The sequence below is a fragment of the Electrophorus electricus genome, chromosome 11 (genome assembly GCF_041902795.1).
Source record: "Electrophorus electricus isolate QZ-2024a chromosome 11, ASM4190279v1, whole genome shotgun sequence".
NCBI lineage: Eukaryota > Metazoa > Chordata > Actinopteri > Gymnotiformes > Gymnotidae > Electrophorus > Electrophorus electricus.
The window spans coordinates 6,057,501-6,084,270 of NC_137507.1; the positions used below are offsets into that span (position 1 = coordinate 6,057,501).

A 26,770-nucleotide genomic window follows, 5' to 3' on the forward strand; every position below is an offset into this window, starting at 1 on the left:
GATAACTACACATACAGCTACAAAAGATAAATAAGTGAAAACATCACAGTGAAACCATTTCCATACAATGGTAAATGCTCTGATTCAGTTAAACCCATTTGAACCATTCTTGGAAATATTTTCCTGTACTGTGGAGGTAGGTAAATTACACACAAGTTTGGTATGTCAGCTGATATATGGTTGCTGATCTTTGATATCTAGAGCAATTTAACAATCTTGTTTAGTGCAAATTACATACATTATGATTTTTCTTTGAGGTAGCTCTGTTGTAACTCTTTTTAACCCAAACTTTAAGTAACCTGAGTGTTCATATTGGGGGGTAGGTTCTGTTATGTCATAGGATTTTAGAGAATAATAAGTTTGTATGTGATAAAACTTTCCACTTTCTGCTCAGCAAAGTGAAAAAAAATTTTTTTGAAGACTTGATAGTGAATATAGTGACCTTTTGCATTGTAGCAGAGAAAAAACTTATTGATATACCTTAAAAATGGATTATCTATATTATTAAGTACTAAAATGCTATAAGCACTTTTAATGGAAATGTAAATAATTGAACTACAGTATCTGTAGTGGGTGTAGTGTATATATTTTCCTGATGACTGCATTAGGAGAAGCTGTAGTGTTCTTTGTATCCTTCTCTGACCTGTTTTATTGGGAATCTTGTTTTGCTGTTATTTGTTAAATTGTGGTTGATGTGCTGGATTTCCTTGGACTTCTATTGTGAACAATTCCTTAGTCCCTGGAATATCTGGCAGAAAAGCTGTTTTTCACATTCAATTAAGGATATACATTTAAAAAAAATAAACCAGTGAATGAAACTATATACAAGCTTCATATATTCATATACACATAATTCATATATACATATATTCATATATACATAATATATTATAAATGCCATTTGTTTTATTTATTTTAAGCTTCAGTTGCCCAAAATGAACAACTAAGAATTCACCTACACATCGAAGAACAAGCCACTTTTCTAAAGTGACTGAATTTACATTTATATAAAATTATTTGAAAATTTTCATCAGTGGAGTAAGCAACCTGAGAGAATACCAATATTGACAATTCATCAGATATTGACAATTTATAAAAATGAGTGCTCACACATACTGATGCAAATACATGCCACATATAATGAGACACATTTTACATCACACATACCACACATGCAGTTGCACATTATATCAGCTGTGATGGATGATGCATACCTATTTGATCAAGTTTGCTAGTCTGTAGGGGTAGCGAAACCCTCTGACAAATGGAGCTGGGCGGAATAATGAAAAAGCACATCACTCAGTCTTCCTGACACATACAACAGACAGCTCATAGGTATTTGCTACAAACTTCAAACCTGCAAACACACTGCTGGTAAAAGTGGTCCAAATCCTACCTTTTAATCTGTACAATATGATACACATTTGCCACATGAACAACAAAAAACAAATTGAATGTGACATTTTCAATTCTGATTTGGGACATTTATATGTGGTACTGAAATATGATACATATTTGATTCCTGGTATAAGACTGCTGTCTGAATGGTCAAATCAGACATGTCACAATTTTATTCTGGCAGGAAGGCAAGGTGCATTCATATATTCTTCACTGAAATAGCTGCCATGACTCCACAAAGCCATAATCAACATTTCCACCCTCTCTGGCTCTTCTTCCTCATTCTGATTTGTTGCTGAATTTGCACCTGGCCTCCAGCACAAATCACCATGATTTCAGTTACATCTGGATGAGTGTGTCATGTGGCTCAGTCCTGGTGCCTGGTTTATTATCACTAATATTGGATATAGGTCATATATAAAATATATTGTAATTGGATTTGTGCAGTAAATCAGATTTAGGCAATACAATGGATCTGAGTTACTTTTATCTGCAGTGTGAACATAACCTTAGTGGTAGAGCTTACCACACAGTGATGTGGTAGATTTATTTTAGGTCTCTTTGTGCACATATGTTTTTAAAAAGTAATAACTGTAAATATAGGATTGTGATGAATCATTACAGTAATTTCAGGGAGATCCAGGACATTAAAATAACTTAGATTTGCTATTTTGTAACAAATACCTTATTCTTATTTTCCAGTAGTTATAACTGACTACTTCATTAAAACAGTTAACCCCCCCCCCCCCCCCCCCCCGGCCAAAAAAAGCTTTGCTACATTTTTTGAAAAATAAAATACCACCTACTTTCAAAGTATAATTGCAATATATAAGGTATAATTGTATAATTTACATCTTCTAGTTGAAATATATTTTTTTATCATCTATGAAAAATAAATATAATTAACAAAGCCAGATGGTTCCCTGTATAGTTGCTTCACAAGTCAATGTCTCAGAGGTGTGTTTCCCGCTCAGGATCATAGTCTGAGATCTGAGGGGACTGGTCTGAGTGGGAACTGTTGCTCTCCTCTTTTCTGAGAACCTGCAGCTCTGCCACTGTGCTTCCAGTGTTGCCATTGAACACTGCGCCACTCTCTTGCCTCTTGATATGCCGCTGTAACACCAGCAGACCCAGTGCACACAGGAAGAAGGAGGCTGTCCGCAGGCCCAGCGTTAAGCCCAGATATGCTAACCTGAGAGGAAGTACAGCAGGTCTAGTTTATTGGTCACGAATCATATCTGGGACACCCACCTAACTACAAACATTCCTGCTCTAACCAGCCTCTGTTCCAGCTGATAAGAATTTTAATAACGCAAGATTATGTGCCTTAAATGATGGTTGAAGCTAAACTCAACAGGAAGGTGAATCTCCATGTAATTGAAGTGATATCTTTCTACCAAGGCAGTGTACTAGGCTAACACTGAATTTTTAAGTTTTGTTGTGCCACCTATCTAGAGAACAGGTAGAACATTTGCCATTACCTTCACATTACCATATGCAATTTTATGGAAGGAAAGAGTTCAAGAAGAGGTGGGAGTCACTCAGATCGCAGAACTCATTGTACTTCTTTATAAGAAGAGTCACTCAAACTCAGCGTACTCGTTATAAGAATACTGCACCTTTGGAAAGCAGTATTTTTTGAGTTATTTTCTCTTGTGCAGGTGCAGTATATAAATGCATGCCGTTCATCAGATGTAGTCTGTTTGGTGTGTTTGAGTGTAAACAAACGCAGGCGAGGGCTGCAGTGAGCTGACAGAAAGCTCATCAGTTCCTTGCAGTGGGCGTTCGTTTTTTAGTCAGTGTCAGTTTGGTGTGTCCTTCACTTAAATCATTGTAAAACCAACTATTAACATGCTCATTTCATACCGCAGGGAGCCTGTAAGTGACATATTTGTGTAAGAATGTTACCTGTAAGCAGCCGTGTTGTAGATTCTACATGCTCCTTTTCCCCCACACCGCTTATGGCCCCATTTCAGACATGTGGTGTCGATGATCGCCCCAAAGTATATAGGAGCAGGGATGCCAGCTGTTAAATGGCACGTATGCATGTAGTGGTTGCATTATAAATAACAGTCATATTCTTACTACATAAAGTAATTAAGTATATCAATTCAACATTGTCACCAAAAATACACGATTTTCCCATGTTTAATAGAACAATCAAAAGTAGTTGAGATCATAATACCTAGAGTACGTGTTGTCAGGGTGTGAAATCCTAAAGCTAAGGACTTCAGCTCTGGTTTGATGCATCTGCGGTACAGTGAAAGAGAAAACGTAAGGATAAAGACTGAGTACTCTTCTGTTAGCGCTTCACCTTCATTAAGCAATGTTGTTCAGGATAAAGAAGCTTTTTTTTCTAGGAGACACATGTACATTAAGTTTTAGCAGCCCAAACAACAATGTCTTATTTAGCACTAAGGAGGCTCTATATGCCAGGAGAGTCAGCTGACCTGGATCTGGAGCAAATAAACACCCACTTTTTCACTCACATAAAATTGTGAAGAGTGTTCGGATGATTTTGAATCATGGGATAGTGATGGCTGAGATGGTGATGAATTCAATTTATGCTAGAGTGTTAAAAATTAGGTTCTAAAAGTACACTTGGCTATTCCTGGAACGTAAATGAGAAGTGACCTGAACATGAGCAGAGAAATATACAACAGTAATGGGAAAGTTATATAGAAGTCATACATTCAAAGAAGCACAATGTTTTAATTATTGCCAGGGTTTGACTCACCTTATGAGCAGCATGTATCCTGGGGTTCCACCCAGAGAGATAATGAAGGAAGTGAGGACAGACAGAGCCAGGAAGTAGGGGAAGACTTGCTGGCAGCTCTCCCTGTGGTGTCTACACTGACCTGGATAGGCTGTTTGGTTTCCCTTGGTCACACATGTGCATTGCTCATAAACCTGGAGATATGCAAATGCAGAACAACATGGGTGATTTTTTTTCAATTAATTTGTGAACTATGCTGAACTGTATTGTTCCAAATTAGGTAAAACAAATTATAAATGTGCTACATTATAGTTTTTACACAGTTGCATAAAACCAACAGGCAGGAACAAGAACATTGACCTAGTCTTCACAAACACGGAAAAATGTGTTGTATTTAATAATTTATAACTTTAAATAACATATCTATAACATTTATATAAATTTTATTTTAAAAATTAGGAAAACTGCTTACATTTTCTACTCCTTTGTAAATAAACAGTCATTAATGTCTATGGGGTCTGTTTTCAAATGTAAAGTTCAGTGCCTTACATCAACCCTACCTAAACCCTAACCCTACACTCATGCAGTATTAAACTGTTGGGAAAAATACAATATAATTAGGTGTAAATGGTGTTTAATTAAATTAACACTCTTGTGACCTCACAGAAGTCAGACACTTGCGGACCTTTAAAGCTACTTTATTGGGTAACATGGGGGGGCAGAGCAGGATGCGGGAGCGAGTCACGTGATCCTACAAACGAACACAAATGCACGTGCACACACACGCACGCACGCACGCACACACACACACACACACACACACACACACACACACACACACACACACACACACACACACACACACACACAGGTGTCTGGGAGGAGGGGCATATTGTAACAGCTCCCCCCGAAAGGCGCGACTCCTGGCGCCAGCCTGTTGATCTATGGCCCTGAGACCAACGCCAAATGGCGAGGCCGGAGGACCAAGTGACTAACACAGGCCAGTGCGAGCAGGACAGGGACCAACACAACAACAGACACAGGAATGGACACACTAACGGGAATGGGCACAGACACAAAGGGGGACAAAGTGATCGGAACATTCACTGTGATAGGGACAGGTACAATAATGTGCACAAAATTACACCATGGATATTGAAAAAGTCTGGGGAAGCCAGCAGGAACCCTAGCCTGTCCTCCAGCCATTGGCTGGGTTGGAGTCCGAGCAGCTGGGGCCTTCACCGGCTTGGGTGGCAGCTGCTCAGGCATTGCCGCATGCGTGTCGGGAAGCGCATCAGCTGTATTGCCTGTTTCTGGGGCATGCACCGGTGCCGCTGCCTTCTTGCCCCTACAAGGCTTAGGTGTAAGGGCATGCACTTTAGGGCTGTTTGTCTTAGGGGGAGGAGTGTCTTCCTCGGATGACGACGATGCCTCTTTGAAAGTCACAGGTGGTAGCGTACTTGCTCCGTAGTGCCACGCACTGGGCGGAACCTTGGATGGTGCCTTGGGTGCTGGAGGCTCGTTTCCCTCGTAGTCTGCAGTGTCGCTAATGGTCCCTATGGAGGACCTCCTCCACCTCCTTCACTAGATCCTCCCTACAGACTCGGAATCCGACCGCAGATTAATGTCACTGAACTCCTCATTCCTTCCATAATCCATGTAGTCCTCCCAGTAGTCCTCGTATGGATAACAGGACCCTACGGAGTCCGATTCTGGCCTATACACAGGGTCCCACCAAAGGTTTCCAGGGACACCCTCCCCAAGAATATGGGGGGTTTCCCCGCATGGATTGGGGAGGAGCGGTTACATGTTTTCCTCCCCTTCTTCCTTTTCTTATTCTTCTTCCTTAGCATCCTTTGGCAATCAGTCTTTCTGTAACATTGAGGAGGCAGAGCAGGATGCGGGGACGAGTCGTGTAAAACAAATATATTTATTCCGCCACAAAACAAGGGTCACAGGCTATCGTATGGTTAAACACTGACAACAACTAACATTTAGACAAGACCTTAAATACATGCATGACAACGATGGAGAATGAGAAACAGGTATGAGACGGGGGGGGGCGGTCTGACAAACGAACACACACGCACACACATACAGACAACGGAGGCGTCTGGAAGGAGGGGCCGTATCGTGACATGTTGTCAATGGGGTAGTCATATTACGTAACAGAAGGAGGGTCAGAACCAGAGAATACAAGATGACAAATCCAATTGACATCCATAGTAACAATGAAAAACAGTCCAGGTCAAAACCAGAGAGGCACAAGAGACAGGCAAACAAAATCACAGGGAGCAGGCAAAGGCAAAAACCTCGAATGAAACAAAACAGGGCAGCAACGAGAATGAAAGCTAACTATAGAAACACTTGGTATGCACGCACTAAGAGTATGACAATACTTTCACAAAGAGTGACTGACAAATGTTAAAGGCATAGTTAAATGCAGATAGGATAATGAGCAATAGGTGGATTCAATAGTCTGGTGATGAGGATCTTGTGAAGTTGGGAGCTCTCGTCCAGTATGGTTAGTGGAGGTCACCTGTGTGACACAGCTACACTAAATGTGAACTGAAGTGTCAGTCTGTTTGCTTTCTGCTTAAGCTCACACTTAAGCCAAAAGCAGACAGACTGTACAGTGCTTTCAGGAACCACACATTCTGGCTTTTGAGCTCTGATGAGTTAGTACAATAAAAACAGGCCATTGTTCCACCACTTACCATGTCCATCCCAGAGCCACGAGATGTGCGGCACCCAGCCAGGCAGGGTGAGACATATGTGAGACCGTCCACATCACACACAGGGTCCCATTCCGTGGGTGAGCACACACAGTTTATATTACAGTTTACAAACAGAGGATTTTTCTCATAGGAGGCACCCTCCATCCTGTTCAACACACACACACAAAGAACAAAACCATACAAGCCCATAATTTATTTTCTTAGTTTAAACAAGCTTATTTTAGCCTGTGGTTTGATGAGTGTATTCACACCAAGTTTTCATTCAAAGAATTTAAAGAAACCCTAAATAAATAACCCTATACATCCCTATCAAACAAAATAAAACAAACATGCAAACACACACACACACACAAAACTATTAAGAGAATGGAGCAAACAAAACTTTCTGGTAATTGTTTTGGATTTTATGCTTGAAGCCATTATAGGAAAGCCATTATAGGAAAGATACTTTATCACAAAACTAAGCCTCATCATACCCAGCATATGACACAGTGATGCCAGCTACTTTGGCATTCTCACAGCCCAGAGCAAAGAACAGCAGAGACAGGAAGTAGCCCAGGAGAGAGGTTCCCAGCGCAAGCCTGGCTGCTCCCATGATGCTCAGCTTGAGCCTCTTCATGAGCACTCCCCCCAAGAGCATCCCGAAGGCCACCGCTGGGATGTTCATCACACCTAAAACAACCAGCGTTCAGAAAAGTGTTGAGTCACTACCCAGCCAGAGAATGCTGTCCCTAATGTGAGGTTAGGGTCACTGTGTCACACTGCTGACAAAAAGGAGAGCCACATTAGAGCCATATATAGCCACATTACTAAGATTGAGATATATAATTTGCTTATGCTAAAACATCAACATTAGTAAGTGGCAGATAAATGCTATGTGGTGAGTGCTGAATAGATGGTCATAGTAGTGCTTCTGCAAATCCAAGTCCTCTAAATACCTGAAATGAAATATCCAAACAATACTTTTAACAGCATTATATTTGCATTGGAACATATTGCTGAAACACATTTAATAGTTAATAATTCCATACAGTGCAGTAAATATCCATGTCTGTTGTGCTGAGGACTGGGACAAAAGGTGTCGGATGAGCTTACCACATACCTGTTGAATCCCTAATATGAAGTCCTCATTGAATTTTAATCCCTGCATGAGCTGCCAAACTTCTTAATGTGTTAACACTGGTCACCAGTTTATTTCACACATCCTTATGTCAAAAAATCCTCTTTCTAATCCAAGTGCTTCTGTTTTATATCTACTTTTGGACATTTGAATTTTATTCACAGTATCTGAAGCTACCTGGTAACAACATCTCTTGACATATACAATTCCAACACACACTTACCCATTAGGAAGTTTGCTCTGGCAGAAGTTTGCCCATAGTGCTGCTCTATATATTTGGGTTTGTAGGTCACCATGCCTATTAAAGAGTTAAACTGCACGACCGTAACACAAAGGTACAAAAAATAAACAGGGTTCGCCAGGAGAGATCTCAGAGATGGCAAAAAGTCTGCAAAACATAAAGAAGTCTTTTAGTTCCCAATGTTCTGACACAGAAGAAAGCATAAACATGTTTAAGGAGAAGAAAACAACAAAAAAGTAAACTTGCTGGATGATTTAAAGGCCCCCATCATGGAAAACTGAAATTCTCTCTGAAAGAATATTCTAATACGTAAAAATTTCATACTGTTCATATATGGAATCTAAGATGCAAAAACAGTCCATTTTTAAATCTGGAAGTCTGTAAATCTGATGTCTTGAGAACAAACTCTTTTACATATTTGTGCCTATTCTGTCTACAGCCCTCTTACTTAGTTGGTTTTATGTAAGGTTTTTTTTTCCCACAATACATAGCAGCCAATCAGAGCACAGCTCATATAATAAAGGAATATGGGCCATTTTGTGGTGCTTTGATGCTTTTATCCATCAACCTTTAGCCATTTCTATGAAGTTGGCTGGGTCATCTGCTTGGTACTTGTGATCCAGACTAGAGGAGCCCCTGATGAAGCGTGTCCTCTCAGGAGAGTACTTGGACATTCGTCCCTCTGGAAGAGACTTGGGCAAGAACCAAAAGGGCATAGCCGAAATGAGAGTGATGGTGCCTGTGATGAGGTAGCCCAGCCACCATGCACCGACCCAGCGGGGATCTCCTGGTGTGATGCCAACACTCTCTGGGGGAAAAAAACACATGTATGTCCATACAGATCCACACAGCCTAGGATCCACACTCAGGAAAAAAAATACATGTTTGGTAAGTGCTCAATGACACAATCATTACAATAAAAACCATGAAGAGTACAGGGACAAATGATGTTACGTTATCATGTGTATATTTTGTATTTTACCATATATATATTTATACAAACACACACACACACACACACACACACACACACACACACTGATGTTGCTCTGTTTAAGACAAAAATCTAGAAAAATAGAATGTGAATGCTGCCACACTAAGCTTGTAGTCTTCCAGCTTGCATGGAACGAGAGCCTTCTGAAGTATAGAAAGGCACTTACCAGAACAACCGAGCCAAATAGGACTCTAGAATCCTTCATACCTATCCAAGAGCTAGAACTTACATCTCTGATCTCATGCTCAAAATTCTCCACTTGCTTACTAGAATCACTGCCCACACACTTTCTTAATGAAATCCTACCTGAAGTAATTGAACCTAATGTGACACTGGCAACACAGAGGGAGCAAGAGGCGTGTCTGAAGAATATAGCTCTATTCCCCATAGTAAACAAAAGCAGTAAAACAACAAAATGAAAACAACAATGATAGTAGGACATAGTGTGGTATTCCGTAATGAGACGTCTGGGTTTAGTCCGCTAATACACAGCACAGTCCGCAGGGATGTGGGTTAAAATAGTGGGAAACAAACAAGGAACAAGTGAGTATAAGCAGTATGTGGATGATTTGGAGCGAGGCAGGTGTTTGTTATGATTCCGAACTAGAGTGGGCGTGTCCCTCCTGCTGGGAGACTGGCCAACTATGACAGAATCCCCCCCCACACCGAAGACTCCGCCAGCCTTCTTGAGAGCGGCCGGCCTGGCCGACGAGGAGCGGGCTTCAACGGGTGCTCCCTGTGTAAGGAGGCGATTAGGTCAGGGTCCAGTATCTGGGAGGAGGTAACCAGCTTTGCTCCTCAGGGCCGTAACCCTCCCAGTCCACAAGGTATTGCAACCTCGAGCCCCTCCTCTGGGAATCGAGTAACACACGAACCCTATAACCAAAGCCACCCTCAACCTCTAGCGGTGGTAACGGGACTCTTGAAGCATTGTCCTCCCCCGACAGGGGACCCTCCACCACCAGCTTCAGGGTGGAGACGTGGAAGACCCTCGATGCATGACTCGACCCCTGTAAACCTATCCGGTATGACACCTCATTGACACCACCGGTTATGGTGTATGGACCCTCATAACTGGCTCTCATCTTACCGGGAGGGCCCGCTGGCCATCCTTAGTAGCCACTCAAACCTTCTGTCCAGTGCCAAACTGTGGAGTCGCCCTGTGTCTCCTGTCCACCTTTCTCTTGTAAGCTGCTATGGCCTGCCTGTGAGTCTCCTCCCAGACTTGCTCGCTGCGCCTACACCATTCCTCAACTGCCGGTTGGTCTGATGTGGGGGAGTTCCAAGGATAGATCGGGGGTTTGTAACCTAGCACACATTCGAAGGGGGTTAGTTTCATCCCAGCATGACAAAGGGAATTCTATGTATACTCAGCCCATGTGAGGTATGCACTCCATGTCTCAGGATGCAGTTGCAGGTGTAGAAATTTGCCCAGCTCCTGATTTACCCGCTCCACCTAGCTGTTTGCCTTGGGGTGTAGCCTGATGTCTGGCTAACAATGATGTTTAACTTCCCGAGCAACTCCCTCCATACTCGCAATGTGAATTGAGCCTCCCTGTCCAAAACGAAATCCACACAACGCCACGTAATGAACTACATTCTTCTGCATAGCCGGCCACCAGTACCTTGCACTCAGCAATTGTGCAGTGGATGTCGATCTGGATGTCCTGTTCCTAATGAGGTCTGTGCCCAGGTGAAAAGATCCCCCGAAGTCTTTGCAGAACATACACCCATTTCGGTGGGCATTGGGGGTTAGCAGCTTCTATGCTGCGGTCTAATTCCCAAGTGACCATGGCCAGGAAGCATGAAGGAGAGAGGACCGGCTCCTGGCTGGTTGCTGCCGTGAAAGTTCATCTGCCCTTATATTTTTCTCTCCTGGCCTGGAGGTGACACAAAAATCAAACCGGGAGAAGAAAAGGGACCACAGAGCCTGCCTGGCATGCAGCCTCTTAGTGGGCTGAAGATACTCTAGGTTTTTTTGATCAGTGATGACCATAAAGGGGTGTCTTGGTCCCTCTAGCCAATGTCTCCATTCTTCCAAGGCAAGTTTCATCCCTAGGAGTTATCTATCCCCAACGCTGTAGTACCGCTCGGATGGACTCAGATTTCACGAGAAGTAGACTACTGGCCTTAACTTTCCCTCACTCCATTTCATCTGAGACAAGACTGCCCCAACTCCTACGTCAGAAGCATCCACCTCCATGACAAAAGGTTTCCCTGGATCGGGTTGCTGCAATACAGCCGTGGTAGAGACGGCGGTCTTCAGGTCATCAAATGCCATCTTTGCCGTTTCTCTCCAGTTCAACCATTTGGCTTGTCCCCTTAGTAAGTCCATGAGAGGCCTAGTCAGGGTGCTAAAGGACTTTATAAAAAGTAGAACCCTTCCACAGATTTTTCCCTGATGGGGGTGGTGAAACACTGCCTTGTGTTCCTGTAGAAACCCCTGGTAGTCATTTAAAAGCGGGGAGGAGTTAACCACTAGAGTGGCTCCCCAGGTACGGGCTCTCCCTGTGAGCCTGGAGATCATAAATGCCACTTTGGCATGGTCTGGCAGATGGGGCTGGTAATCAAAATACAGTTCGCATTGAACCACGAACCCTTAGCAGCTCTCGGCGTCTCCACTGAAAACCTCAGGGGTGGCAATCAGACTGTGTACCCCCTCTGGGACTGATGGAGTTCTGAAGTTCTGCATAGATCAAAAGGTGCAGGCTCTTTACTAGTACCAAAAATAGGAAAATCTACCACAGGGGGGTATAAAGATATAAAGCTCCCACATTATGGAATAACCTTCCTGTAAATGTTTGAGATTCAGACACAGTCTCACTTTTTAAGGCTATACAGTCTATACAGTCAGGCATTTTATTAACTACTTCACATCTTAGGTAAAGGTGTAGATCTGGGGGTCCATGGGCATTGATATGGTAAACTGGAATGTTATGATGCTGTGACTTCACCTCTTTTGTGACTCAGGTTTGTTGACAGATTGGCAGTGTGCTGAGTTTCCAGGGTGAGCTCATGCCTGTGTTTCCTTTTGGCCCTATTCTTTTAGCTGTGCTGTCATAGCTAGATGTGCTGGAGTCCATCTTTGCACATTATAGGTCCCCAATTTACACACCCTCATTCCTGGACACGCCTAATAATCTGTTGTCTCTTTCTGTCACCTTACCCCTACTCCTGATATCATAATGAGCCTCAACCCGTCTCAGCTGTCATGGATCCTTCCACCACCCACCGATGTCCCCTGCTGTAGCCTACCACACCTCCACCCCAACCGAATACTTCTCCATTGCCCTTGAAGGACATTTTTGTGCGGGATGGGTTTTGAACATGCGCACACCGTCGGGACCAGATTAGAACTTCTAGAAAACTGGACTAGACACTTATCACTTATTTTGTCATTTTTATGATTTATTCATTTATTTTTATCTCACTACTTATTCTACTCCTTATTGCTCATATTGTTACTATTGTGGTGACCGTTGACAGCCAGAGGAGGATGCCCCCCCCCCACCCTTTGAGTCTTGGTTCCTCTCAAGGTTTCTTCCTCATGCTCTAGGGATTTTTCCCTTGCCTCTGTCACCCTTGGCTTTCTCATTGGGGACTTGGACTTGGACATTTGTAAAGCTGCTTATTTACAACACCTGTTGTAAAAAACGCTATATAAATAAATTTGACTTGACACATGCACACACAGACAAATATGAATAATAAGAATATTTGTGCCAAGTAGACATGTAAATTCTCCACTCTCACTCTTAGATATTTCTCTCTCAGATCTCAGATGCAGTCAGCACTCATTCAGCTTAGAGATGCATGTAGATCTGAACCACAGATGAGAGCAGGCATGTGAAGTCCCATGCAAAGGAGATTCATTTTACATACTGGAATACAGATCACATTTGACATTGGGCTGTACGCATAAATAATGTGATTACATGATGAAGCAAAATTTCAGTTAGTGAGAACATTAAACAAAAGTAAATTTGTATATAATGTGTATTATATTCTGTTAAGCAATAAAATCATATGACTAACTTCTAATGCAGAATAACAGCACAGAGACCTACAAATTCCTGGACAATATCAGGACTATAGTACAATGCAATGAGCATTATTATCCTTGATCCTTTGCAGCTTGCCTAAAATCTCAATATTTGTGGCAATTCTGAAGTATTATATCTCTTGGGACTATTTTGGGACTATTTTGGGACTATTTTGAGACTATTTTACTTCAGTGCAAGTAAAATGCATTCACTGTATCAGATAATAATTAACATACAAAGGTGAATCAGCTAGACAGTGAAGTGATCAAATGAATGAGATCACTAGTAACATCACTTACCCATGTTGACAAATCCAATGTCCACATATATCTTTGCACAAAGGGATCCAAGCAGGTATCCAAACACTGGACCAATTACAGACACTGTCTGAATACACCCTGAGACAAATGACCAACAAAGATTTTGAAGAGTGTTCAAGTCTGCTGTCTCGAGTGCCACAATGGCAAGAAAGTCTTCAAAGATAAAAACAACCCACAGCAGTGAGTATATCTGAACTCAGCTATCCTACCAAAGATCTAAAATATTGAACTCAAATCAGTAGGATAACAGAGAAGAAAGCTGTATTCATTATATTAAAGATCACATTTAAAATAGTAGCAACAAACTTGTTTTCTTTCATAGGGATTAAAAGTCAGTTATGTCTTTTGCTCTGTCCTATAGCATGTTTCATATATAAAATGCAATTAGACATTATTAGCTGTAGAAGCAGTAGATACTGAAATCCTTCACAAGCTCTTAAGATCTGTTTATATTTGCATGTGTTCATATCTGCAACATTAGAGTGAAGCTGCTGAGGGAAGAATACGCATAACAGTATGTATAAACATGTTTATATCTGCTGTATATTGAACCAAACTAAAATCTTTTTCATGGGTCCCATAGGTACTCTGGTGATTTAACCCTAACTCTAACTCTAACCCAGTGATTTAACCCTAATCCTAAACCTAACAATAACCTCTGTGATTTAATCCTAACTCTAACCCATATCCATCCATAACCTGGTGAAATCATGGGCCCCACAAGGCTTCATGGAGTTTCCATGGTGACTCAGGATGTCCCATTGATATCCCCTCTACACTGCTCCTGTTGCTGCTACCCCTCCTCACATTCATACATTTAATCCATACATTTAACCCTTCATGAAAATGCAGAAAACCTTGTAGTCTGTCTGACTGTGTTTATCAGAGATGCACAGGATGATATACACTGTGTAATATGTGAGCAGTCTTCCCATTACAGCAATCTCACTTCTGAGCATCTATGGACCCACAATCCTACGAGATACAAGTAGCCACAAACAGGTGCCATGAAGAACCTTTTTAGCCAGACTAGCTTTGAAATCCTTCTTACAGAAGCACACATTTTCAGACAGAGAAATGATTAGTGTAGCCCTAAGAGATCACATTATCACAGATATTCCTGAGTACTAATCACATATTCATAGGTGGAAGCTATGCTGAAATGGCTGATTTTGTGACCTCCACTTTTTTAAAGTGTACTCAGAAAATACAAGTGTTTCCTCTACAAGCTGTCTTTTCTTAAATTTACTCAATAATAATTTGAGTAATAATATGCTTGTTTTAGTCAATAAAGTGAAAAGTATTATATTCCTATTGACAGACTCGGAATACGTTCGTGCTTATGAATACATTAATGTGAATGAAGCTGGGTTCAATCTGACCAAGGGGAGAAGGAGAGGCTGGAATTGGCCTGTGGTCAAATCTCACAATGTGGTCAAATCTCACCCATACTTATCCATGTCAATACCATAAAATGTACAGTAGTTCATGCAACCAACTGCAAAATAAGTATCTGGAACTCCAAAGTTACCCTTTATAATTTGTTTTGTGACTACCCAAAGACCTTTTCTGAAAATAAGTGGAGCATGCATTTGTTTTCTGAATGTAGAGGAACGCTGGCTAGGTCACTGGTTATTGCTGTTGCCTACTGATTTTTACTATTCAAACAAGGCTGCTAATGGAAGGTTTCACAGTCACAAAAACAATCATAACAGCAATAACCACAACAGCAGCAACAATTACAACAACAACCTAAAATCTCATTACAGCATTGGATTACACCAGACACTATTTAAATTGATTCTGAATAGCTTCATTTCATAATAAAGCCTGCTTAGAGTCCAATAAAGCCTACTTAGAGTCCAGTATCAACAAGTTAATTCCTTGACTAACATAACCCAAACATTAAACAGCTGATGGTCCAAACATTAAACAACAGTTGTTTTAATTTCTATCATAATATTTTAATCTGCAGCAATCTGCTCCAATTTTATATTAATAGGAATGCCAAATAAATTTTGTTCATAAGAATTTCTGTAAATATTTTTGTAAGGAATCACTACAAAGCAAGACAGGAAATGTGAACTTTTAATACCGATGTAGATGGCTGCGTTGTCCTCTGGGGCATGATCATCTATGTAAGAAATCCCCAAAGGCTGTACTGGGGTCTCACCAATTCCACGCAAGATGTTTCCCAGTAAAACATAGATCCACATGGACAACCGGGACTCATTCTCACAGCCTGATGTAACAGTGGGGTGAAAATACAGTCAAATATGTAATACAATATCCCAAAAGAAATATTAATATTTCTAAGAATATAAATCAGGGCACACAATTTTAGAAAAAAATGATATGATTCAATCTATAAATGGACTGAAAATGAAAAGAAAATATATGTGTAATAAATGTGTATATATTTGCTTGGTGATATGGATAAATAAAACACAGTTCTTATTTATCTATGTCATCTTACTGAGAGTAAACTGAGTGAAGTTTACCTGTATCTGACACTGTAGAGGTATGGTCACCCACAGACAACATCCACGATGAAATTGTCATACATGGAAGGAGGTTATTTGTGGAGTTCACTGATGATCTAACTGATGATTCAAATTTATATCTGATAATTCAAAACATCAGTACAAGTGTTTAGTGCAAGGACAGAAATACATACAATACATTCAGACTTTAAAGTCCTTAAAGACTCAAGAGTTTCTAAAGATTTTAAAATAGCATATCCAGTGTTATAGCCAATGATGAAGTGGGCTGGAAACTCCTACGGCATTGCCACTTATATAAAACAATCACACAAATAAATAAACAAAGAAATGAATAAAAACTACTGAATGTAGAGGAATATTGGCTAGGTCACTGGTTACTGTTGTTGCCCACTGATTACCACTGTTCAAACAAGGCTGCTAATGTAAGGTTTCACAGCCACAAAAAAAATAAAAAATAAAAAATTAAAAACCAATCATAACAGCACCAACCACAACAGCAGTAACAAACAGAACAGAAAGGACATTGCATATGATGTGCAGTGCTGAGAGAAGGCTATTGCCTATAATCAATCATGCTCAATAAACTGTTCAATTTTACCCATTGCTGTGATTTTATGCAATTAGTCTATGCACTGTTCGGTAGCAAGCACACAGAAAAGAAGGATGGTGACCTTCAACAGTACATAGACTACAGGCAGCTTAATGATTGTTTAGTGAAATTTCAGTATCCACTTGCATTAGTTCCTGTGGTGTTAGAACGAGTCAAAGCACTTCGCTACACAGTGCTGGGGAAAACTGGAGCTCTGGCTTTCCCTGGCAAAGAAGGCTCGTCAGCGTCTTTACCACCTCAGACGCCTAAGGGACTTCAGACTGCCCTCCAAGGTACTGCGGAACTTCTACACCTGCACTATCGAGAGCATCCTCACGGGGAACATCACAGTCTGGTTTGGAAATAGCACCAAGCAGGACAGACAAGCACTCCAAAGGGTAGTGCGTTCAGCAGAGCGCATCACTCACTCGGAACTTCCTGACCTGCAGACCACCTACTACAAGCGGTGCCAAACCAAGGCCAGGAAAATTGTGAAGGACCCCACCCATCCCAACAATAGACTGTTCTCTCTGTTGAGGTCAGGGAGGCGCTTCCGCTCCCTGAAGGCCAAGACAGAGAGGCTGAAGAGGAGCTTCTTCCCACAGGCCATTCGGGCCCTGAATCAGGGAAACTGATAAACTGTGGGGACCACCACCACCACCACGTAACATGACTGTTACGTAACATGACTGTATATCTGTATATCTGTATATCTGTACCACCACGTAACATGACTGTATATCTGTACATGTGTATATATAGATTTAGATTTATACTCAATTAACCTGTTACAACAACTGTAGATATGGTACTATACAATGGATCTGTACATTCTGTAGATTGTGTACATATATACTCAACCATATACATTGTACATTGTGTATATAATCATAATATACATATATTGTACATACATTGTTAATATATTTTTGTACATACATAGAATATATATTTATCTGTATATATATATTTTTTTTCTCTATGCACCCCTGGTTCTCTTCCTCAGTTTGGACAGAGCACTCTCCACCATTTCACTGCGTGTTGTACTGTGTATGACTATGTATGTGACAAATAAACCAAACTTGAAACTTGAAACACAACTTGTGGTCACTTTAAGCACCTAATTTTGCTTTTTGGCATTTCCATGGGATCTTCAGATTTTCAAGCATTTATTAATGAGGTCTTCAGAGATTAGACCAGACAACTACTATTGCCCATGAAAGCTAAATGGCCAGTTTATCACAGATCTCCTTTGGACCTAAATTGGTATTCAGAATTGCAGCAATTCGTTATGGCATAACGAGTCCACTAGGTGTTAATTGTTCTGCAGGAATTGTGGCCCTTGCGGACAGGGTAGCTTCTTACAGTTGCAGCAAATCAGGTAGAAGTACGGACATGCTCTGAACAGCCTATTCTACCTTGTCCCAGAGATGCTTTGTAGGATTAAGAGGTGGGGACTGTGAAGGTCAGGGAAGCAAGGAAATCTTGCTGTTATGTTCTTGGATCCAATCCATGACTACATGACCCTTGTGGCATTGTGCACTGTCCTGCTAAAAGTGTCCTTCGGCCAAAGGGTAAACAGCTGCTATGAAGCACACCCCTGCAACTCAAACAAAATGCAGCTGCACAGCTTGTTTTCAACATGTTCTCCCATGTCACCCCCCTGCTGTGTTCTCTCCACTGGCTCCATGTGGTGGATTTAAATTGATCAGATAAATGCTCATTTAAATCACTCACCTATAAGCTTCCACACACCTATAAGCACTAAACAGATCCTGTTCTGAACTCTGGTGCTTTCAAACCTCTAGTAAGGCTCGACTTGAATCACCATCCCTCAAGACTCAAAGATGACACATCAAGGCTATGACTATCAGGGGATCACAGCCTCATTTACGGATATCATCTCCAGACAAATGGGCAGGTGGAACAGGTTAACCAGGAACTGGAACCAGGAACCAGGATTTTTATGGCGCTATTGTATGGAACAGCATACATACCCAGTCCGGTTAATTCCCTGGGCCAAATATATCCAGAACACGCTTTGTCACTATTCCACAGGTCTCACCTCTTAACAAGTAACCAGTAAATGGTTAACAGAAGTGAACAGAGGTGCTTCTATTAGGCCCAGAGACAACTAGATCAGTTAAAACCACCATTTCACTGCGTGTTGTACTGTGTATGACTATGTATGTGACAAATAAACCAAACTTGAAACTTGAAACTTAAAGATCTTGGCGTGATCATGGAACCCAGCCTCTTGTTCAAAGATCATGTAAATAACTAAACCCCAGGAACATTGCAAAGATAAGGAACATACTCTCTTCACATGATGCAGAAAAGCAAGTCCATGCATCACTTCAAGATTGGACTACTGTAATGCCATATTATCTGGCTATACCCCTACGTGCCTAAACAAGCTCTAGCTAGTTCAAAATGCAGCAGCCAGAGTTCTTACTAGAACTAGAAAATTTGATCACATTACGCCCATCTTAGCTACTTTTCATTGGCTCCTAGTAAAATTTCGTATTGATTATAAAATACCCCCACAATACCTTAAAGAACTCCTAGTGCATTATGACCCACCATGTCTCTCTATACAGTCAGGCATTTTATTAATTACTTCCCATGTTAAGTAAAGGTGTTGATCTGGGGGTCCAATCAGCTTGAGTTATGGTAAGCTGGAATGTTATGATGCTGTCACTTCACCTCGTCACTCAAGTTTGTTGACTGCGAGCAGCGGTGTGCTATGTTCCAGGTAGCATTCATGCCTGTGTTTCCTTCTGGCTCTTTCCTTTTAGCTGTGCTGTCATAGCTAGATCTTCTGGAGTCCATCTTTGCACATTATAGTTCCCCAATTTACACACCCTTGTACCTGGGCACGCCTAATAATCTGTTCTCTCTTTCTGCCACCTTACCCCTACTCTTGATATCATAATGTTACTGAGCCTCAACCCGTCTCAGCTGCCACGGCTCCTCCCACCCTCCCCTGATGTCCCCTGCTGTAGCCCACCACACCTCCACCCCAGCCAACTACTTCTCTGTTGCTTTAACTCCTCACACTTCCTCATTCAGCACTGCCTTCTGATCACCGACCACACCCCTGCCACCTCTTCCCTAGTTACACATTTACCTTCCTGAATAAAACTGCCCCTTGCCTAACTGCAAATCCATCTCTTGTGTCTGAATGTTTGTGTTTGTTTGTGTACTGTGTGCTCTGATTTGTTTTTCTGGTTAATGACTTCTCTATTGGACTGCTCCATTGATTGATTGAAGATTTCCCAACTGCATGCCTGTCTTCGATTTAAATCTTCCTGTCCCAGAAAATTAATTAAAGATCATTTGCAATTGTATCCTGTCTGGTCATTTTTGACAATTACCATACTATGCAATGTATCCATACTTTCTTTTGGATCAACAAATTATTGCTAAAGCTTCCAACTTACCGGTCAATAATAAAATGAGGGAGGGCAATTAAGAATGTTCCTAGTGACATCAGCAGACAGCCAATGGCAATGATCTTTGGTCGATGAAGCTTGGCTCCGAAGTAACTCACAAAGGCGATAACCAACAAGTTACCTAACAGTAAAATCAGAGAGAGAAAGATACATTGTCCATAATGTGTAGAGAAACTACTAAAAACCACTACAGGCATCACTGTCTGACCATGTAAATGTAAATAAACAAACAAATAAGAAAAAATAAGATGGGCATCATAGACTAGTAAACAAGGATATACACTTAAATTTACAGTAGCTACATTAAGTAGAACCCGAGTACAAACATAAAGAGATCTTACTTTACTCCAACTATTCCTTTTCTGTTTACTTGTTCTCTAACATGTACATGATAGTTCTGTAAATAATTAATTGAAAGGACAGGGCTCCTTAAAGTCTTAATTGTGATGGTTTTGAGCAGATTCACTGATGGACACCCTGCATCTCTTACTTGACAAGTGCTACTTGTGACAATAACTACTTTGTGACTAGCAGTAATACATAATAAATAACATTATTTGTGAACTGCTGTTAATTATTTTGCTTGTTTGTTTTCTAATATTTTGCTCCTTGGAAATGGCAGTACATTAACATTTTTATGTAATACTACCTGGCCTATGCACAAAAAAAAAAAAAAAAAAAAAAAAAAAAAAATCACATTAAATTAACAAAACCATAACACTTACTCTCACCAAGATTAAATGTTTGGGCTTTGGAACAAGATCAAAATAATTGTGAAACCTCAAATAACTTTTGCATAATGTACTAAAACCTTAGAGAATATGCCAACCTTAGAGAGAGTCATCAGTTCTGCCCACCAGAGTGGCTAATACATGATTCATGCGAGACTGCTTAACCATTCTGGCTCCAGCTCCATCTCTACTCTCTACGCTGTTCCTAAGTAACACTGGTTGCCAGTTGCCATGTGAGTGATGACTACAGCAGTGTGCAGAGCTTCAAACCTATGCTTTGGAACTCTAGAGGTGCCTGAGATTATTGTAGAGAGTCTTATCCTACCAGTGAGAGAAAACCAGGAATTCACCCTACAAAAAAGGCCACCTCACCCAGCCCAGCTCTGTTAGATATTACTCCAAGGGAACTTAGCAGGGAGTTTTGTGAACTGACACAAAACACATGTGGTAATTAAAACAACACTTGTTTCTTAAATATATTTGCAGTTTTCTTCTTGTATTCCCCTACCACACCTCCCCATTGCACTGTTGATGACTAACAAGCATTACAGCACACCTGCTAAGATGATTCTACAATGCTAATGTTGCACAAGGAGCACTGCTGGCTCTATGAAAGGTTGCTATTTCTCTGTAGCTTGAACACAGCTGAGACACACGAGAATTATTTGGAGCAGTCTGCTGACGTATAGTGAGCCGATGCTTACCTATTTCAAAGCTCCCATCAATGACGCCTATTAAGTAACTGGGGATGTCAAAGCGTCTCTCCAGCTGAGTTATTGTGCTTTTCATATAGCTCCCAGATAAAGCCTTCGCAAAGTAGGTAAAGGACAAGGCTACAACGAACATCTGGAATGGGAGAGATGAAGAAAGAAGAGACGGGTACCATTTTAATCACATTCATATGCTGTGGCAGCTCTGTTGCTATACCTCATTAAGCAGTTTTTGAACGTAGAAGTACTGCTTCCTTAATTTACATTTAAAATCACAAGGGACAGGAGAACCAGGAAGAGAAATGGGAGTGAGAAACAGGGGAACGAATGAGCAATGAAGAGACATGGTGGGGGGGAAGGCAGTATTTCTCAAGATGCACTGCATTATAAGTAGGGGACAAAAGAGGATTAGGAGAGCTGATGTCACACTTCTGAGTGATACTGCCCCATCCAGCCAAAGTGCCACAGGCTTGGAGAAGAAAAACATACAGTCACTGGGTCTGTTAGACATGATAGTGGCACATTTAATGATCCAAATAATGACTGTTGCTTCTCTTAAAAGGTCTGATACCCACAAGCAGAGTAAATTCACAAATACAGATGAATACTCTGAATTAGTGGGAAGGAAGAAGAGCAGAATGTCTATGTAAAGGATTTTAAATCACTCAGTCAAAGACATATTGCATCCTATGCTGCATATGCTAAATTGAGGAAGGGTTAGAAAACAAATTAAATCATGAAATAGATCAGGGTGCTCTTTCCCCCTTACAGGCATCTTAAACACCCTTTCTACTTTGTGCCACTTGCAATTCTGTAGACTTATATGTAGGATAAATTATTTTAATATTTCTTTGCCAAGAATTTGTATGTACTTTCTGTATTTCAAAAAAAATGTCGTCAAATCTGGAGCTTCCAGCCTGCTTCTAGTGGACTACATTCCCCATAATCCTCCAGTTCATTCCCAGTCCCATTTATTATGTTTACCTGCATCTAGGTTTCCCTAATGTCTTTGTCTATTTATACCTGCTTGTTCTGTTCCATCTTTGCTGAGGGTCCTGCGTAGTATCTTAGCTGTACCCAGGATTGCACAGAGATCTCAGATATTGTTCCTGAGATTAGCTAGAGCCACTCTCCCAATTTGGGGGTCACAGCCCCTAGTGCGCCAATTACCATGGGAACCACTGTTGCCTTTACCCTTCACATGTTTTCTAGGTCTTCATTCAGCACTTGGTATTTTCCAAGCTTTTAATGTTCCTTGTTCCTGAAGTTGCGGTCACTTGGAATTGCTACATCACTCTGGCCCTCTTCTCCTCTTTCACCAACACTACTATGTCCAATTGGTTAGGCATTACCATTTTGTCAGTCTGTATCTGGAAGTCCCACAGGATCTTAGCTTGATCATTCTCCACCACCTTTGGGGTGTGATTGTATTTTTTATCTGCTTGGTAATGTAGGCTCCAGGTTTCTAAAATACTACCTGCTTGTTTTAGTCAGTTTCTGTCCTGTCTTCTGTAAATTACTCATTGCTCAGTACAGCCGCAGTTTCGGGTTAGCCTTTGGTTTGAATTGTAGAGATGGGACCAGCACTGATAAATGAAGAGTGTAGCATTTGTAGCAGAGAAGAAGGACCCACAAGCTATTCATGCTGCTTAAGTGGACAACACAAGTTGGCTGTGCGCTAGGACACAGCAGTTACTCCAGACACAAAAGGTACTGTTTATTGTTGCCTGCAACCCAACCTACTTTACATTTACATTTGTGGCATTTAGCTGACACTTTTATCCAAAGCAATTTACAATTATGTCTGAATACAACTTGAGCAATTGAGGGTTAAGGGCCTTAAACTGGCAATGTCCAGAATATAAATTTATTTAATTTATTAGTTGCTTAATCCTCTATATAATCCAGACACAGAGCTCAAAAAAAAAAATCTGCGCTCATGTCTACACACACCAGACCCTGCTACAGTTCAGAGACCAGCAACTGACCAACTTGGAAGATGACCTTCTGGAGATATTATGCAATCACAGCATTGCTACAAGGATGAAGCCCCCCAGTCCTGATGCCAATGGTCAGGGGAGGAGATGTCACAAATGATGCTTGAGAAAACAGATGCATGATAAGAGGGCAGTTGTCCATGCTAGGATAAATGCTAAACCTAGTTCACCAGCTCCATCATCCATCCATCTGTAATGTCTGTGTCAGGGTTAGTCTCTCCCAGCTTCTATGTTCCATGTTTTCCCCGTCTTGTGTATTTCCATTCCATGCTGTAGTTTCGTTTTCTCCACCCCTCATTTGATTGCTCACACCTGTCCCTCATTTCTACCTTGTTAACTTCATGTATTTAAACCATGTCTGATTCCTTGTGTTTTTGCTGTTCATTGCATTTATGTGTTTGGTGAATGTTTTTGAAAGCCCATATATGCATGTATTTAAGTTTGTACTCCGTGCCTTTGTGTTTATGCTAGCCTTCGTGCTTCCTAGCCTTTGTTATAGCATGCTTCACCTGTTTGCCTTCGTGTGTTTTGTTTGTTTGATCATGTATCCCTGTAATCTCCGTATTGGTCCTTAATAAATCTCGCTCTTCTCCGCACATGCGTCCACCTCCTTACCGCTCACCATTACAGACTGCTCCTTGGACATCAAGCTAGACTTCATCTAACTACCCAACATAAGTTTATAGACTGCTGCATTTTAGTTTTAACAGAAAGACACCCTGGAATTGAGTATGTCTAGCTGCTTAATGAGAGGTTATTGAGTTGGTTTTGGAAACAAAAATTAGAGTCTTTGTCTCCGTCGAAGTTCTGTGAGAGGTTTGCCCCCCATTTCAGTCAGTTTTTGCAGTTTGCACCTTGGACCAGACTACTGAGGGGATCAAGTTTGTCAGTTATATCACTGAGGAACCGAGGCAGGCCTGCCTAGGTCATGCATATTCAATTACAAGTTTGGGGGAAAATTATTTAGGAGATATAGGAATGCAGGAATACACAGGATCTACCACAAATCAATTATATAGAAAAATAAATAAATAAAGGAATAATAAAATAAAGAAAATCATATATTCCCATCCATTTCTGCCTCCTGGTCTTAGAATGAGAGTAGAGCAATTAGATAATCAGTTTAATTATTTTCCTAATTTCTAAATGTTACAAACTACTAACTTTCTGATTGGTTCAAATAGGATTTTTGGTAAACACAACAAGGAATTAGTAACAATTTGTTTACAATATGCATGAGGTAAGCAACATACAGATGAGGTAATCTGGGTGAATAATATAAATTAATAAGGAACAAGTAATGGACAGAATAATACAACGACAGACGCTTCTAAAATTACAGGAGCAAACATCACAATTTGGACATTACATTAAAATAACCACACATTACTGGTTGATTATCATTTGACATCATAGTAGATTAAATTGAATCTGTAAGAAAAGGTTACTTGCCCTGGTAGTAACTACTTAAACAAGGAAGGGTGTCTGCTACTAAACATTCACTGTATTTTTGCACACTTGCTGCTGCCAGTGGCTTGGATGATAATGCCTTAGCTACAGCATACTGCCAAAGCCTTCATGACATGCTAAACGCTGAGGTGGCATACAAGGACAATTCACTTCCGCTAAATGATCTCAGCTAATTATCTATCAATTTAGAAACCTGATTTGTTCCCGCAGATGAACCCCCAAATGATTCTCTCATGGTTTGCCATCTATACAGACAGAGTAATCGAAATCAATGCATCCATCATTCACAGTGGGTGTGTTTCACACTGAATCCCTTCCTTTTGTTATTAATTTTCCTCAACACCTAATTGTGCTAGGGTTCCCTTGATTAGCTGAACATGATCTTGTGCTCTCCTGGGCCAATGTAAAGCTCAAAAAATGGAGTTCCTAGTGTCATTCCAATTATCTAGTGATGACCAGTTTAACCAGGAGCATCGAGAGCTCCAATACACCTACACCTGTTGAGGTTCCTGAGGAAGTTCTCTGATTTTAGCATGTTTTAGTAAATCCCAAGCCTTCTGATCGTCCATGGGACTGTGCGATAGATCTAGTGCCTGGTACATCCCCCCCCACCAAGAGTCAGGATTATTCACTTACTATCACCAAATCTGTTGCCATGGATGAGTACATCCAGGAAGCCATAAAACCGCAAGTCGCACTGGTAAAGATAAATTACACATATTTGGTGCAGACATTGTGGTGTAGACATGCATGGTTCATCAGTCAAATGACAATATTCTTATTAAACAAGGAATTCTGTAGACATAAATGTTTTTTTGCTCTATATTTTAAGATTATATGTAAAAAGGTGTAGGATACTATCTGTGAAGAGTTCTATTATCCATTCAGAGTTAGGTAAAGCAGAACTGATATAAATATTATATATTAGGAATAGGTCACATTTTTTTCATACTGTAGGATATAATTTGATAATCACAATATGATAATCAATAAACGACTTAATGACTTGAGTGATTATTTTATAGAGAGTGATCAGGTGGCATCATTGGCTAACTGCACTCTGATAAATCCTACCTACCTAAGGCAGGGTTAACTACCTGCACATTGATAGGTCCCACCTACCTAAAGAAGGGTTAGCTACTTGCAGACTGGTAGATTCTACCTAACTAGGGCAGGGTGAGCTGTCTACATAGCATAGAAAGACAAAAAACACAGTTTCCGAAAAGTCCCCCCCCCCCCCCCCAAAAAAAAAAAAGAATTCCCCCTTTACAGGTACCATTTACAGGTAACCTAAATGATTAAGTTCCTAACATCTAACAAACATTTTGTCCAGAATAAAATCTGACAAAACCCCACCCCCGAGTTCTTGAAGTGGTATGTTTGTATCATCTGATATAGGTGTCCTTGAGTTGAAATAAAGCCTTTAAAACCATATGCATTGTCCACATTATCAATCCTGCTCTACTGTCTGTCAGTGTTCTCAACATGGAATGGGCGGGAGTCCCGTTACACTAACTAAGGCAGGGTTAGTGACCTGCACACTGACTAAGACCTGGTTGAGTTCACCATGAGGTCAATATCTCTGAAAAAATATTAATGAGGAGGAATAAGTACTGAAGTATGGGAGTATATTTCATGCAAAACCATGTTTTTTGAAGCTGGCATAAAATAGCAATGAGGCATAATATTGTGCCTGATTCATAATGTAAATGCATCTTATGAGCAGTTTCCACAAGTGAAAAGA

The 26,770-nt window shown here is 40.8% G+C and overlaps 1 protein-coding gene across 2 annotated transcripts in view; it reads right to left on the reverse strand.

Moving 5' to 3' along the window:
* Positions 1–2,117: 2,117 nt before the first annotated feature.
* Positions 2,118–26,770, reverse strand: part of slco1c1 (solute carrier organic anion transporter family, member 1C1) — a 30,734-nt gene continuing 6,081 nt past the window's right edge. For both annotated transcript variants that reach the window (XM_081722984.1, XM_027025621.3), the window contains 13 exons: positions 21,554–21,695; positions 20,107–20,239; positions 16,072–16,193; positions 15,666–15,812; positions 13,550–13,648; positions 8,782–9,021; positions 8,196–8,360; positions 7,329–7,524; positions 6,832–6,997; positions 4,136–4,308; positions 3,584–3,648; positions 3,307–3,424; positions 2,118–2,590 (listed from right to left, as the gene is read on the reverse strand). In XM_081722984.1, coding sequence (XP_081579110.1) covers positions 2,350–2,590; positions 3,307–3,424; positions 3,584–3,648; positions 4,136–4,308; positions 6,832–6,997; positions 7,329–7,524; positions 8,196–8,360; positions 8,782–9,021; positions 13,550–13,648; positions 15,666–15,812; positions 16,072–16,193; positions 20,107–20,239; positions 21,554–21,695 — 2,007 coding nt within the window. In that variant the 3' untranslated portion in view covers positions 2,118–2,349. The remainder of the gene's footprint in view (positions 2,591–3,306; positions 3,425–3,583; positions 3,649–4,135; positions 4,309–6,831; positions 6,998–7,328; positions 7,525–8,195; positions 8,361–8,781; positions 9,022–13,549; positions 13,649–15,665; positions 15,813–16,071; positions 16,194–20,106; positions 20,240–21,553; positions 21,696–26,770) is intronic.